The sequence below is a fragment of the Clinocottus analis genome, unplaced genomic scaffold, assembly GCF_023055335.1.
Source record: "Clinocottus analis isolate CAN_PGR_092001 unplaced genomic scaffold, fCliAna1.0.p SCAF_25, whole genome shotgun sequence".
Lineage (NCBI taxonomy): Eukaryota > Metazoa > Chordata > Actinopteri > Perciformes > Cottidae > Clinocottus > Clinocottus analis.
In genome coordinates this window covers 6,010,001-6,024,924 of record NW_027175987.1, presented here as the reverse complement: position 1 = coordinate 6,024,924, position 14,924 = coordinate 6,010,001, and the positions used below count along the sequence as shown (strand labels likewise).

The window sequence follows — 14,924 nt, the reverse complement described above, 5'->3', positions numbered from 1 at the left end:
TCTGTTCACGCACCACAGAGGTCACAGAGAAAACCAGATGCAAAAGGGAACCATATTTGATAAAAGAGTGACAAGGGATGGTGGGAAAATAAAAACCAATATTTCTGAGTGACAGCTAAATTAATTTAATGCTACAACTATCAGCTCAAGTGCTAGTGCCTGTGGGAATCTGCTTTGTAGAATGTTAAAAACAATCATCACCAACAATGTCTCTCCATTTTTCTATTATATTGCTATTTCCTGTTGGCCTGTACACAAAGTTAGATATCAAACAACTTGTGCCAACTTTATTGCCGGGGACATTGTCTAATTGTGCACCCCAAAAACATTGAAGTCAACTGTTACTTTCAACATTTTTCCCAGTAAATTATTTTGTTCATGATAAAATGCTAATTGGATGAAATTATTATCACTCACATGTAAATGTGTGTCATCCACGTATTGTCTGTCCAAGTTAACAAAAGAGTAAGACTGTGGTTCAGCCGACAGTATATGCTCACTACATGCAGCTTTTGTTGGAATCGAGTAGAATGCAATGTTTGGGCTCCGTGATTATCTTTCATTTGTCGAGTCTCAAGACTGCATATTATTCCACAGAAACTGAATACACTGTGGCTGCGTGTACTCTGCTCTTGTTAACCTCTTTTAAATGGCTCTAAAATTAGAGGTCTCAGGTGAGACGTAATGTCATACTAGATGAGCTGATTATGGCAGGCTTAATTACAACTTTGTTGGCTAATGTGCGCGCTCCGCATGTTTTCTCGGTGATGAATTATTGCACCGTCTGAGAACTCAGACAAAACAGATCAAAGGATCTTCAGGCCGTGGATATTCTCCAGAGTGGAGCAGCCAGCCGAAGCCGATCTGTGCAGGTCTGACTCTACATGACAAATAGAATTTCTCACCGTCTTTTCAGTTGCGTGCTATCGTTTGCTGCTCGTGTGATGGATAACACACTGCCCCTTGAATCTTAAGACACAGTTGCAGGCTGTAGACACACAAGAAAATGGCATGTTGTTTTTGAATGTGCAAAAGAAAAAGAAAAAGAAAACATTTTCTAATGGGGTCCTATGTGTCTTGTTGCCAGAGTGATGCCTTATCCCAGGGTGAATGTGCTAAGGGTTCATGGGAGTGAGAGGAGTGAGCTTAGCCCAGCAGTGTAAACACACAGACAAAAGGGAGCCGTTAGTAGTGTGAAACGCATGCCTGGGCGCGCAGGTAGGCATTAGGTTTCACCCTACACAGCTCTAGCACTGTATCCATGACAGGGAGGAGGCCATTTGCTTTTGTAGCGAAAGAGAGCAAAAACAAACATTCAAACAAACTCGCACTAGAGGGACAGGTATGGATGAGCTGGGGAGAGAGGAATTCTGGTTTGTGGAGATGTAAGGGAGAGGGAGGGGCAGGGGTGTGAGGGAAGGAGAGATAAGGTGGTTTGTGGTCAGTCACAACACAGAGAAATGACCATTTGCACGGTCGTGTTTCTTTATTTGTTTGTTTGGGGGGAACAGGGGGGGAGAGAGTCACTAAACATAACTCAAACAGAAGTGCTGCTACATTTGAACCGCTGCTGAAGTGGAAGGAAAAACAAAGCAGTATGAAATTCTACTTAAAAAACATTATAATGCAACTCATTATAAAAGTGAATGTTTAGTTAGCCATGTAGACGTTCTAAAATTAACTGCATTTGACCACACAAGACATCACATACATCCACCCTCTAACATAAAATAATTTTCCCATATAGTACTTAGACAAGGACCAAGCTAATGCAAACCGATATGGCTGCAGCAGGATGAAAAGCTTTTTGGCTAATGTTCACCAAGCAATTACCATGGATATCTTTAGCATTTAATGTTACTGTTAGTTAATTTAACATTTCCTTTGTTATGAATTCGTGTCAATTTCCAGTCGGTCAGTTCTCGACGCAACTCTTCTGGAGAGTTGACAGAATTGTTACTGCAGGCCTGATTTAAAATTTGTACCTGCGGTAGAAAGCTTTTGTTCCACAACACAGTGCATTGTGGGAATGAGAAGTCTGAGCACATGATGAACATCGCTAGTAAATTCTTACTGATATGTTAATTTGTGTTGTTGGAAAGTAACAATCTTACATAACTAAAAGATTTCGAAATGTGCTTTAAATATGTTTTTTCAGAAACGTACGAAAAATATAATGTGACACATGCCTTGACAAGCGTGGCATCACGAGGAGACAGATTGGGGCGGGTCTTATCTGTTAAATGACTGTGCTGCTCCCACCCCTCCCGGCCTGTGAAATGGTTAGCATTCAGCAGCCATTAAAGGATTTCCCTTCTCAGGATTATTGACCTTCTGGGCTTATTTTAGTGGCTTTCCGTGTGTTTGTAGCATTTCACAGCTTAAGGTTTGTCACATTTCTGCGCCAGAATGTAAATGCAGCATCAAGTGCCTTGTGGCATGAGTGTGACAGGGTGAATTCCTCTGTGAAATCACACAGGGACAGAGTTCACCACGTGGAATAAATTTCATCCCTGAGCTGAACAACTCTCTCTTGGTTTGCTCCACAGGTGACAGGATCAAGGATGACCATCTCTGAGACCAGTCGGCTTGGACTTTTTTAATCAGAACCTTTTTAGTCACACACAAACCTGCCACAAACCATCATTGCCGGGCGCCATGGCATGCTCCCTGCTGAAGCTACAAACCTTCTGCTGGTTTCTCATCACACTGGCTCAAGTGCAATCTACAGAGGGTAAGTACATATGAAACCGTTGTCTTTGTGTTCTCTGAAAACATACTAATATGTTCTTGTGCCAGTGTTCTTGTAGTTTTGTTTCAGACCAGTGTCCTAAAATGTGTTTTTGCGATAGAATAAGGAATATAGCATGAGCAGTGAAATTGTGACTCCAGCCAAAGCTGATCCTCTGAGTGCAGGCGGTGCTTGTGTAACTAATGCTGCTCTGAGGACAGTGGGCACAGGCGGATGGGGGATAATCTTGAGTGGTTTCATTAGTTGGTAAATTGTGATTTGTCTGAGATTTTCTGCTTGAAAGCGTCAGTTGTTCCCAGTGGCATCGGAGCTGGATCCATTTGTAGATTACTCGCTAAGATGTTTCGTCTCATGGCAGACACATACAGATTTCACACCTCAAGAAATATAAAGCTTGAATGTATTTTAATCATAGTGCATTTAGCTTTGATTAAATCACTCTCAGCTGTCTTGTAATTACAAGATTTATGCATCCAAACTATGTCTCATAAACTGTATCCTGTACATGATGGTGTTTGAATAGAGGTGCATTACTTCAGATGTTTGAAGATTAGATTTAGAATAAACTGCCATCTTTGCAGGGCAATGTATCAAAAGTGTCACTGCAGATTGGGTTTGTTGGTGCCAACTGTTGAAGCTCCAGCCAACTGTTCACTCTACCTGCTTTACTCATTTTTAAACATGCAGCAAAGTAAGGTTATTGATTCAAGTTTGGAAGGTATTGATTTACCAAGACGCTTAATACATCGTCGTGAGTCGCACCATATGTGTCTCTCATGTATCATCTGGCTTGGATTTGATTTTTCATAAAATAAGTGCCAGTCTCCATAGGCTTCAATGGATTAAGAAAATTGAATAATAGTGGTTGTACATAATCATATGTATGTCATATCGTGTATGTTGGAACTTTAACGTACCATTTCAGAAACCTCATGCAAAGATAGCCGTTTGCAATTTCAAGGCCTAGGTTTATAGAAGTAAACCTATTTGAGAGACAGGAAAACTAATCACCACCCCAGAGAGTTTCTGTCCCCGGTTGTGGCAAATCTGGTTTCGCCCAGCCCTTTATAGAACTCAGTTTGTAGTCTTTGAAAGGTGGGAGGCCAGTGTGGGATCTTGACGTTACACCACTAACTCCTAATGCTGCATTTGCCTAATAGTATGCATTACGGTTATTCTTGGTACCAGGTCCTTTTCGTTGAGGTGGGATCCATAGCTAATAGAAATAGTGTGACACTGTGAAACTGCTGTAAGAACACCTACATTGCAACATCCGCTAAATCCGTTCCCAACAGGAGCATCTGCACTTTGTCAGTTGTACGGCGTAGTGTGCGCCATCATTTTGCTGGCTGCCGTTAAAATCTGAGTCGAGGGAATTAAGAAAAAAATGTTAATTGACTGTAGCTTGGCTTGTGATGGATGTCCTGTGCCGAGCTAGCGACAACTCTCTCCGACCAATCTGTGGTCTGCAATGTTTTATCTCAACATTCTTTGAACCTCGACCGAGGTGGTACTAAAAAAGTACCAGGTAGTATACACATTTTTTGCTCAATGAAAACTCAAAAAAGAGCCGGTTCCAAGTGGGTTAAGTTGAGTAGTCTTGTCCTTCCATGCAGTAGAAATATGGCTTTTGTACATGACAGAGGGGTGACACTCCTAGGGCAAACAGAAAGTAAGCAGTAGATTAGATTTCATTTTCATGACACAGAGTACAGGTGTAGGTGGTGCATGAGGAAAAGGCGTATTCTAAATGGGAACCAAAGAACGAAGGTAAACGTGACAATGGAATAAACCCATTTATTGACATTCGTCATTCCCTTTTCATCTTCTTGTTGGTTCCAGTCCCCCCTCAACTCCCTCCCATTCTCCATACCAACCACAGAGATCTGTCCAGAAACAGTTCATTACAAACAATATCCCCAAGTAAACATGCTTCATTAAACTGCGTCTACCCCTAATATATTTTTAATGCATTTTTATAATTGAATTAAATGGGTTAGTGAAAGGCTGTAAATAGTCTCAAGTTTTCTTACCCCCTCTTTTTTAGTATTTCAAGGAAAAGATACTCACAGCAAATATTGGAACTGTAACTGTGGGGTATTGTGTTCCTCTCTGTTCGCCTTCTATACATTGCACATCCCATCCTTCACATAATACTGCATCGGTTCGACATCTACACACGACTGTGATCTGTATTCACTCAGCTGACTTCATGTCATCCCATGCCTTTCATCTCCCATTTTCCTTATTTTATTCGCATCTGAAAAAAAAATGCTTGTATGCATCCACAACCCCGGCAGCCGAGTAAGTGACATTACTTTCTAAAATTGATTTGGCGTACCATTTTAATTATGCTATATATACATAAACGTTATTTGTGGCATAGTGTTATACATATCAAAGGAGCCCTGGGGACCTCGAGCTTTTGAACCGAATGATATGGATATAGAATTAACCATGCCGTACTGGAGATATCATGTTTTTTTTCTTCTGTCCCTTTAGTGAGCAGCTTCTCTTTTTGGCCCTATAATTTCAGCCATGGTACAACTGCTAAAACTATGGTCATTATTTTTGCCAATACAGGTAATGGGATTGTTCTCGGAACATACATTTGAGCCAGCGCTGTTGCAGTATGCCTGTAATGATACAAAAACCCAGGAGGGCCTTATTGTGACATAGGTACTGTTATCAATGTCAACATCAGTATAGACATAATGATAGGAGACTCAATGTCATCTGTCTTTTGTTTATAACATACAATACAAACATTTTCCCAGTTTCAAAGGGTCATCAAGTGTAAGTTCTACAATTTGGCATCAATGTCATTTCAGAGGAACCGATTTTACTCATCGAGTTCAGTTTAATCGTCACGTGGCGCATGACCCAGCCTGTTAAAACCGTTGCATCATGTGGTCTGTTCCTCTAGAGGGAGATTTTCAAAGTCTGATAATGCCATCAAGGGTTATCCTGACTTGGACTTGAAAGGTTTTCTTTTCTTTCTTTTTTTAAAGTTAAGTCTGCATCACACACAGGGGGTGGAGTTTGAGTGACGGGGAAAGAGGTATTTAGCAAGCAGAGAGGGCCTAACAAAATATATTAATGAGTTGTATTAGGGATTAGGGTTGGAACTAGTTTCTATTGTAGTTTACTAGGGACTAAGGGACAGGATGTATTGTCCTTTGTGGCATTGATTTGAACCTTTTCAAAAGTATGGTAGTTAAATACTGAATAGCTTGATTGCCCCTTTAAAATGTCATTACACAACATTCCTTTATTGGGGAAGTGTCAACATAGATTAGCACTTTATGGTAGATGAGAGATAGGTGAGGAGATACAAGACATCTCTGTCTATCACTTTAATCAGAATGCTTCACTCTGACCTGCTTTGATATTGTTTTGCATCAACACAAGTTTGCCCTCAGGCTTTCCGAGTGATCTTCTTTGAAGCTGCAGGTTTATTTCCTTTTGTCCTACCACCGTCCTCTGTGGATGTCACCATAGCAACCCACCAAAAATGAGATGGTGTAATTTATGAAGTAATAATGTTTTTTTGCAAAATGTAAAAACTAAGGTGATTTTCCCCGCCAACATATGGTTAAATTGGCTCCCATGTCTTCCGAAATAATTTAGTCAAGTCTGGTGGGGTTGAAGGGATTTGTCTGTATCAGCAACAGAATAACAATTCACACCTAGCTCAGCCACTCGCTCTCTTCAAAGGCGTTCCAGAAGATTGTTAGAATTACAGTGAGACAGAATTAGAGAGCAGAGCAAGGATTCTGTGTCAAGAGCTGAGAGGGCAATGTTGGCAACATGCAAGACTGAGTGCCAAGAATATACCAGGAGAAAATGTGTCTGTTGGTTCATTTCTGTTGATGCACTGCACTTACTTGCGATCAAGCTTTTGGTTTTGAAAATGGTCAGTGATCAAACAAATGCGACGCGGCAGTGCTAACTGCATTGTGCTAACTTTGCGACCATAATCCGTACAAGTGCAACAATAATTGTTTTCTCTATTCCATGTTGTCGTTCCTTCACTACGCGGCCTGTGAGGCAAAGGGAACATGCAGAGTTAGAGTTGTCCGTGATATAAAAGCTGCGTTTCGGAGGCAGAACTTGTTTCAACAAGTCTGACACGGAGAATTTCTGTTCCCTCCGTACACCCTGAAACCACACTATTGTTTCTCCTCAAAGCTTGAAATGTTTGAAGTGCTTGAGATTTCTCAAGGGCAACAGGGAAGGGCACCTTTAAAAGTCCTCTTTTTGTACCATGTGAAAAGGAAAAGAAAAGAGACTTAAAGCCTTCATCTCAAAGTGAATGGAGTGAAATAGACAATCAAGGTGTTCTGAAATGTAATTACTGGAAGTAAAAGCCCAGGGCTTATTGTGAGACCGAATTTACGAGAACAGGATCCAGCACCTCCCAGTGCTGTGCCACCACCTATTTGCTCCTACTAGCCTTTCCTTGTAACCATGAAAGTATATTTATAGAAAGTCCTGCAAATAACCATTCCTTCATTTTTGTAACACTCTGACAACCTCCTGCACTCATTCAATATCTAACTGTATTAAGGCCGGCTGATAGTGGTCATGGAATGCAGATTAGTATCTAACGTCTAAATCCAATCAGGTAAACATCCAGATATCATAAGCCTATTATTCAGGAGCAAAGATACTATATCTGTGCTTACCAATAATCTGCGTTTCATCCTTTCCACTAGGTGCCTCTTTCTCAGCAGCTTTGTGGTGCATGTTATCTTGAGAGTAAAAAAAAAAGACAAATCCAAGTACTATCTGTCAAGTGTCAATGCGCAAAACTGCAGGCTGTAGGCCTGTTCTTTGAAGGACTAATTTGTGCCAGAGTTGTGTCCGTGGAAAAGAATAGCACCCTGCTGCGGTGCCACACTCCTGTTCCCTGACCACTTAATTTGGTATTAAAGATACTTTGAAAAGGCTGGCCCATAGCTAATTTCTAAAAGAAACAATCATTTTTTAGGTAATTACTATATGAAACACTTATTTTGCTGTTAAGATTTGATTGTAGACGGCACTAAAACAGTTGAGGCTAAAGGGGTGAATCTTTCCTTTGTCTTTAGTCATCAACTACTGTCGATTTTGTCTTTCCACCTCCCGCTTGATGTCATCCTGGTTGTTTGCGGTAGACTGTGGAATCTGGCTTCCCGTGGAGCCAGGCAGGCGTGGGGCCTGTGTACGAAGGCCCACCATGCTGTCATGTCTCTTTCATCGCCAGCCAGGCTTGGCCAATAAGGAGATAAGGAGACAATGGCTGGGAGAGCAAGCAGTGGCCAGGTGTAACCACAGCCCCTGGGTCTCCTCCCTGCCGAGCACTTCAAATCCTCATTAGGATTTTCAGCAAAGGAAGGAGGGATTTTCAGGATTAGGGCTTTGTCACTGGTGGCTCCATGTTGGTGTTTGTCATGCAAGAGCATTGCAGAGCTCTTGACATTATGCCACACTCCTCCCTCCAACCCAAACAAAGTCCGTCTCCCCTCCTTCACCTGGCACCGAGGCAGTTAAGAGGTGTCCCACTAACCCAGAATGTATGGAGCTTATAATTATTTACTCATTGCCCTTGCCAATAGTTTTTTACTCTATTCTAGTGACCTATTCTAGGTGTCTGTGTGTTAGGGCTACTGCATCAGCATTCTTCTTAAAGTTTATTTATGCAGAAATAACCTTGGAAAGCTTCATTAGTTTGTTGTGGGCTGTCGCCATCCATAACTCACGGTGGGTTCTCGGCCGTGACACTGATGCAGCAGTTCAGACAGGAGACTTGCTGCCTTGTTTCAACTCTGAGCGCACTTCTCCATGTGTTTGTTATAGCACGGACACTGTAAATGGAATTTTATGAGGCTATTTATCCCCTAACTTCTCACTTATTTCAAGGTTTCATGAGCTGCATGTGTTTTTCTTTTGCGAGGATGTGGCCATTTGTTTAATTAAGTCATGAGTCTCGCAGACTTGTCACGCAAAACAACAGCACAGTGTTGCTCGACATGGTGCTCAACCTCTAACATGGCCCTTAATTGGGTTTCAGACTTGTCTGGAGAAGTGGTTCAGCGTGACAGAGCCTCAGACTGTGAAACCTACCTTCTCCCATCATTCTCGGTGGTGATCTTTATGGATAATGGGCATTCACACGGGTCTCACGAGGCCCTCGCTGGGTGGGATCTCAGGCACCCTAGATTAGTCATCTATCCACATGTTCCTATCTACCTCGTGCTTTACCGTCATGCTTTGTCTCACTTTGTTCTTGCTCAGGTAGAAATATGTGGGCGCCTAACAAGTATATCCCAAACAATCTACAAAACATGTTCTGATAACCCATCGAGTCTCCTCTCTGAATTCCAAATACAGAAAAAAACAAATATGACTTATCAATCTCCAGTGCAGTAGTCTATAACCAAAGACCTGTTATTCATGGAACATTTATTGTGTTGTGCTTTTCTTGGTTGTCTCTGATCGGGCCGTGGCAGACGTGACTACCAGTATGTGGGCATTTCTGTATAAGCAGGTTTCAATTTGTCAGAGATATGCCTCCAGTTTGAAAGTTTTTGTTTGCTCCTGTGTTCTTTATTTGTTACCTGTTGTGGCAGAATAAAAACAGTGTCTTTAGTTTAAAAGGGAATGTGTGTTGAGAAAATACCCGTATCACAATACAGCGCTTCCCACAGGTTTTGTGAGACTGTGATGGGTGGACTTCAGACCCCTCAAGGGAGCTCCGGGGGCATGCTCCCCAGCAAAAGATGTTGTTACTTTTTAAAGTTCAAGGCATCAATCTGGTGCACTTTCAGAACAAATTAGGAGGCTACGTCTATAAAAAACTTTGTGCTCTCATAAACAAGTCTATTTTCTTGTTCTTGAACTGGTAGAATGTAACTAAGTGCATTTTGACTACTCAAGTACTGCATTTCAGTACAACTTTGTGGAGTTTGCATGTTCTCCTGTGGCAGTGTGGTTTCTCTCTCTCCCAGCGTGGTTTCTCTCTCTCGCTGCATGTCCAAAGACATGCAGCTTAGGTTAATCGACAACTCTAAATTGCCTGTAGGTGTGAACGTGAGCGTGAATTGTTGTCTGTCGCTATGTGTCAGCTCTGCAAGGTGCAGGTGAACCCTGCCTTCGCCCCATGGCCAGCTGGGATTGGCTCCAGCACCCCTCAACCCTGAATAGTGGGTTCTTCAAATAGTAGTATAGTTACTTTTACTTCACTACATTTATTTGTCAGTAATATTTACCACTTTTACAAACTATAAATCAACAACTAATAATCTCTTAGCTATTATTAGTAATACATGGCCTAATAAATACATATGAAAAGTAGTAGTAGTAGTAGTAGTAGAATTAGCCCCACCCTTACCAGCTCCGACATTAAAGCGATGAACACATTAATGCATCAATAATTATAGTAAAATGTTACATGCCCAACATTTGGAATGGGAGATTCTGCATAGTGAGTCATTTTATTTTCGGTACTTTAATACTTTTGTACTTTTACTGAACTAACATTGTCAATGCAGGACTCTGATTTAATCGTCATCAAATCATGAAAGCACTGGTTGTATAAAAATGAAAAGAAGTCACACTCACAAAGCACTGTAACCAGAGGGGGTCCATGTTTCCAGACAAATCGGTTGGGTTGCCGACATTGCCACAGATCGCACACTGAAGAACGTCAGCCCCGGTTCAAAGCCGGGCTGGGAACATGGGACTCCCTCAGTTCCCGAAGAGAGTGAGGGCGCACCGAGCACTTAGTTTCAAGCCTCGGGAAGTGGCGATGTCCTGGCGAGGGGTTCTGAAAGCTGACTCTTTTACTTTCCAAGCCGAACTGCAGCCGTTCACTGCGTACCGCATTTCAAGGAAATGCGCCCAGACAGAGCCGTCCAGCCAGCCCACTCGTAGAGAAAATTAAGTAGCGGTTCATTCCGAAACTGGTGCGGAACAAAATAGACTTTGGTGGGCCGCCACAGTCTATGTAAATAATGGGAACACACAACAACATCAGGTTGATAGAGCCTGTGCACTGACATCAAGGACTGCAGACAGACCTCACGCAAGGACTGCTCATGAAGTCTGGAAAGGGCAGACAACGAGAATGTTTTTGATTATCCACTGTAGATAGTATTTTAAAAAGAAACTAACAAGTACACCTCGCGCCAGACAAATGAGTCAGCTCAGCTGGTCAACGGTCAAATGTAGCCTGGTTTCCTGTTTGCTTCTGTAATACCATGGACTTTTAAGGTGATTAGACTGCAATATTCAAGTCAAATGGAATGCAATCTTGCAATATCAACTAGCAAGCTCAAAAGGGGTCACCTTTTTCTGTAGATTGGAGACTGACACTGTTATCAATTTACTGCCACGGTGCAAGCTGTGTCATACTGTAATTTACATGTTGTTTTTTTTTATCAATGTTAGCAATTAAATTCCCCTGCCCCGTCTGATTTGAGCAACAAGAGCAATGAGGGATAAGCTCATAGAAGTGGTCTTTTGTGAACTGATATTTATCAAACCATTGACTGATGCCTGTGAGTTTTCATTCCATAACAGCTGAAATACTCAATGTAAACAACAACAACAACAACAATCTACAAGTGTTCACTGGGTATTTAATCATGTTTTCATTGTGAGGATCTGTTCAAAGGCATGTTTACTGAAGCACAGGAAAGAGCGGTTATGGCTTGGGTGTCATGTTATGAAAACTGATTCTTGAACTGGTAATGACGGATTCTGTTGAGGGAACATTATATTTTTGATGACTTAAAATGTTACGGTTCACGCTTGAGAGTCAGATTCAAGATATCCCTGCTTGCCCTTAGTGGAATCCTCTTTGTCCTCCTGCTTTCAGTCCTGATTTAGAGCAGCTATAAATCCTGAAGAGGCTCCTGTAAACGAGGGGTGGTGAAACTACGCCCATAAATATAAAGGATTTAGAACCAAAGGAACTCTGAGTGCCCATTTACGAAGCTTGTTAACTTAGAGTTTCACTGATACATTCAGTATTTTCTCTTGTTGTTCAAACTTTTTATAGGGTTTTTTTGCCGATTGTCTATAACCTGAATGATCAAAGCCAGGCGGTTATAAAATGCTGTGAGACAACAATAAAAATAGTTCCACCTCATTGCCCCATATTTGTAGGTCATTATTTGGACCAGAGAACTCATGAAGTGTGGGTTTTCCTGTTATCAAACATAACTCTGGTAGATCATCACGACTTGTTCCCGTGTGACTCAGCGTTTAACCTCCTGAGTCATTATGACCCGAGTGTGTCCGTGTGTTAAGGGTGTGGGCCTCTGCCCTTAAGCACCACACGCAAGTAAATAATGGGTTGAAGAAAATAGTCAATAGTCAAAGATGGTTTACGACTGTTGAGACATGGCAAATCAATATCCAATGCTATAAGTAATTTAGAATCAAACCCTCTTAGTATTGAGGTGTCTTATAATTCGGCCTCAGCCAAACTGAAGCATTAACTCTTGCTTAATAGTTGCTCTTGTACCCTAATTTTCATCTCACACATACACGCCACAAGTCCCTAAATTATTTTTAAATAGCCAACGACCAATAATTAAGGCCGATAAGCACGCGGGACCTCTGATAAATCCTTAAATGAGACCTTCAAAGTGTTCCCGCTGTGACATGTGAGGGCTGGACACAGATGGAGGAGTGAAACAGGCTTAGTCTATGCAACCGATTCAAACGAGGTTAATCTAAATCGGAAAGTTTCTCATAAAACTGTTGTGGGGAACCTTCTTTTGAATGTTATAACAATCAGTTCACTTAAGAGGGAAAAAAGCATATGAGATGGAAGGTCATCAAGATAACATTCACCCCCTGGATTATAATGAATAGCGGCCAATAAACTCTTGATGAATTGAAACAAGAGTCAAATTCAATTTTCGCTTGGCCAGCTTCCTCCAAGTATTATAAGATGGAATCCTTAAACAGCAGAAAAATAAAGGATAATAGTACCTTGATTAAATAAAAAATTATTATTTTGTAAAAATATGTATTTAAATATACATATATTCTGCTTTTGTGTGGCATTTGTCAGAGAAATACTCCATAGGTGTGCAGAATATAAGCATGATATTGAGTGAGTCCAGTAAGAAGACAAAGGTAAAGGAGGCTAGTGTATCCGAGTCAAGTAGCATTGTGTCACATAACAATCCACAAACCGAGAAGCTACCAAGACGTCCGTCTAGTCTGAATAAGAGCTGCATAAAGAATTCAGTTGGAGCAGCAGTCGTGTCATCAGGGCATGACTACCTGGTCGGTCAGGGAATTTAAATGCCAGGTGGGGGTCAGTTTGAGCACTCGCTGAATAATGTGGCACAAATGCATACACATGAGTCTCGGGGAGAGGAACCACTGCTGGGGTCTGCTTGAGGAAGTACACTTTGGGAATGCAAACCAAGCAGATGGACCCTTCTTATTTGTGTGCTGCCACTGGTGACCCAGTGAGAAATGCTTCCTTATTGAATCGAGCAGCATCAAACGCTTCAGTGGAGCAGAGAAGGAAGTCTGGGCTACCCAAATGTGTCGGAGTACATTTTTTAAAATAATTTGTAATGGAAACTGTGGAAATAATATAGACCAAACTATAAGGCGGAAAAGTTGCCCAACACATAGCAAATCAATATAAGGTCTTTGGAGGAAAAAAAAAACCCTCACCTCCTTATCACAGTTGAACTCTGTATCATTAGAAGTCTTCTGAATTGTTAGCACTGATAAGGCTGAGTAATGAGGTCCAAAGAGCTGGCTGCCGCTAAAAGGCACTGTGACTCTCACCAGGGACTGCACTATACCATTTCTCCTCATGACTCATAGCATCAAGTCTTCTACTAATCAAACACAACACATTTCAAGAGATGTTAATTCAATTTCAACTTGCACACATTAAACTGTAAGATTATGTTCTATATAGTTTTTTAATTTAATGTTTGGTGGACGTTTTCTTCCAGATTCTTTTTAATTGAACCAAATGTACCTTTACACCCATTCACAATGAAATTGGCACAAAGCCTTGACCTATCCTTAATCATCTTAAAATGTATTGCAATTTAAGGCTTGAATCTACTAGTGACCGTTTATTAAGGACCAAATTTACTGTCTGATGGTCATCTCAGCCATTTCATTATGAGAAGATGTCCTTGGTTTTTGTGTGACCTAAAAAAAGCACTCCCCCTTCTCTCCCACACACACACACACACACACACACACACACACACACACACACACACACACACACACACACACACACACACACACACACCGCCTGGCCCCAGGGCTATCCGATATTAGACAGTGAGATGACATTGTGTGCTTGTGCGAGTGCAGTCAGCCGACATGTGCAGATGATGTGAAGTCAATAATGCATTATGAAAAAAGGGGATTTATGACCTTGATGAGCCCCATAGAGCTTAATTAGGCCTTAAGGTTGATTTACATACAAGTGTACATGGAATTTGATGAGGCTGTGTTTTCCTGCTGGTGCAGTGCATTATCATTTTGTCTGGCGGCAACACTTGATGCCGTGTATTTGTTCAAATTCTTTTGGATTAGAAAGAAGAAAGCACAAACCTTTCTTGGCTAGCAGTCTTTGCTGTTGTCCATGTTTTTCTTTTTTTCACGCAGTAAAATCATTAAGTTCTAAGCTACAGGATCGCATTTCTTTTCTGTGCAATGATGGGATTTCCTGTACAGGCTTCTGTGTCTACACGCACTGTTTGAATGTGAGGAATAGAGTTAATGTAAAAAAAAAAAAAAAGAATCTCTGAGAGGTTACATTTCTGCTTAAATAAACCCACTTTAACAACAAAAGAGGGAAAAATCGTGGTCTTATTTCACGACGTCTATTCGGAGAGAAATGACAAGATCTTTTTCAGTCATGTACCTATATCAAAGATGCTCCTGATAGCCCCCCTGCTGTTGCTATGGAAGTAGTGGAGATGTAAATGAACTGGAGTGAATTGGATGGTGGAGAATACAAATGAGGTTGGAAAGCTCGTTCTCCTGCTGCTCTTCGCCTCTTCTCCCAATATCGTTCACTGTTCATGTCTCCCTCTCTGTGTGTAAAAGTAGGTTGCATAGTCTACACATGTTAACATTCACTAGTAATCCACATATGTTGACACTCCATAATGTGATATGGAAT

The 14,924-nt window shown here is 41.4% G+C and overlaps 1 protein-coding gene across 37 annotated transcripts in view; it reads left to right on the top strand.

Moving 5' to 3' along the window:
* adgrl2a (adhesion G protein-coupled receptor L2a) overlaps positions 1–14,924 on the top strand; it is a 101,232-nt gene that overhangs the window by 28,327 nt on the left and 57,981 nt on the right. For all 37 annotated transcript variants that reach the window (XM_068591702.1, XM_068591722.1, XM_068591734.1 and 34 more), the window contains exon 2: positions 2,550–2,734. In XM_068591702.1, coding sequence (XP_068447803.1) covers positions 2,659–2,734 — 76 coding nt within the window. In that variant the 5' untranslated portion in view covers positions 2,550–2,658. The remainder of the gene's footprint in view (positions 1–2,549; positions 2,735–14,924) is intronic.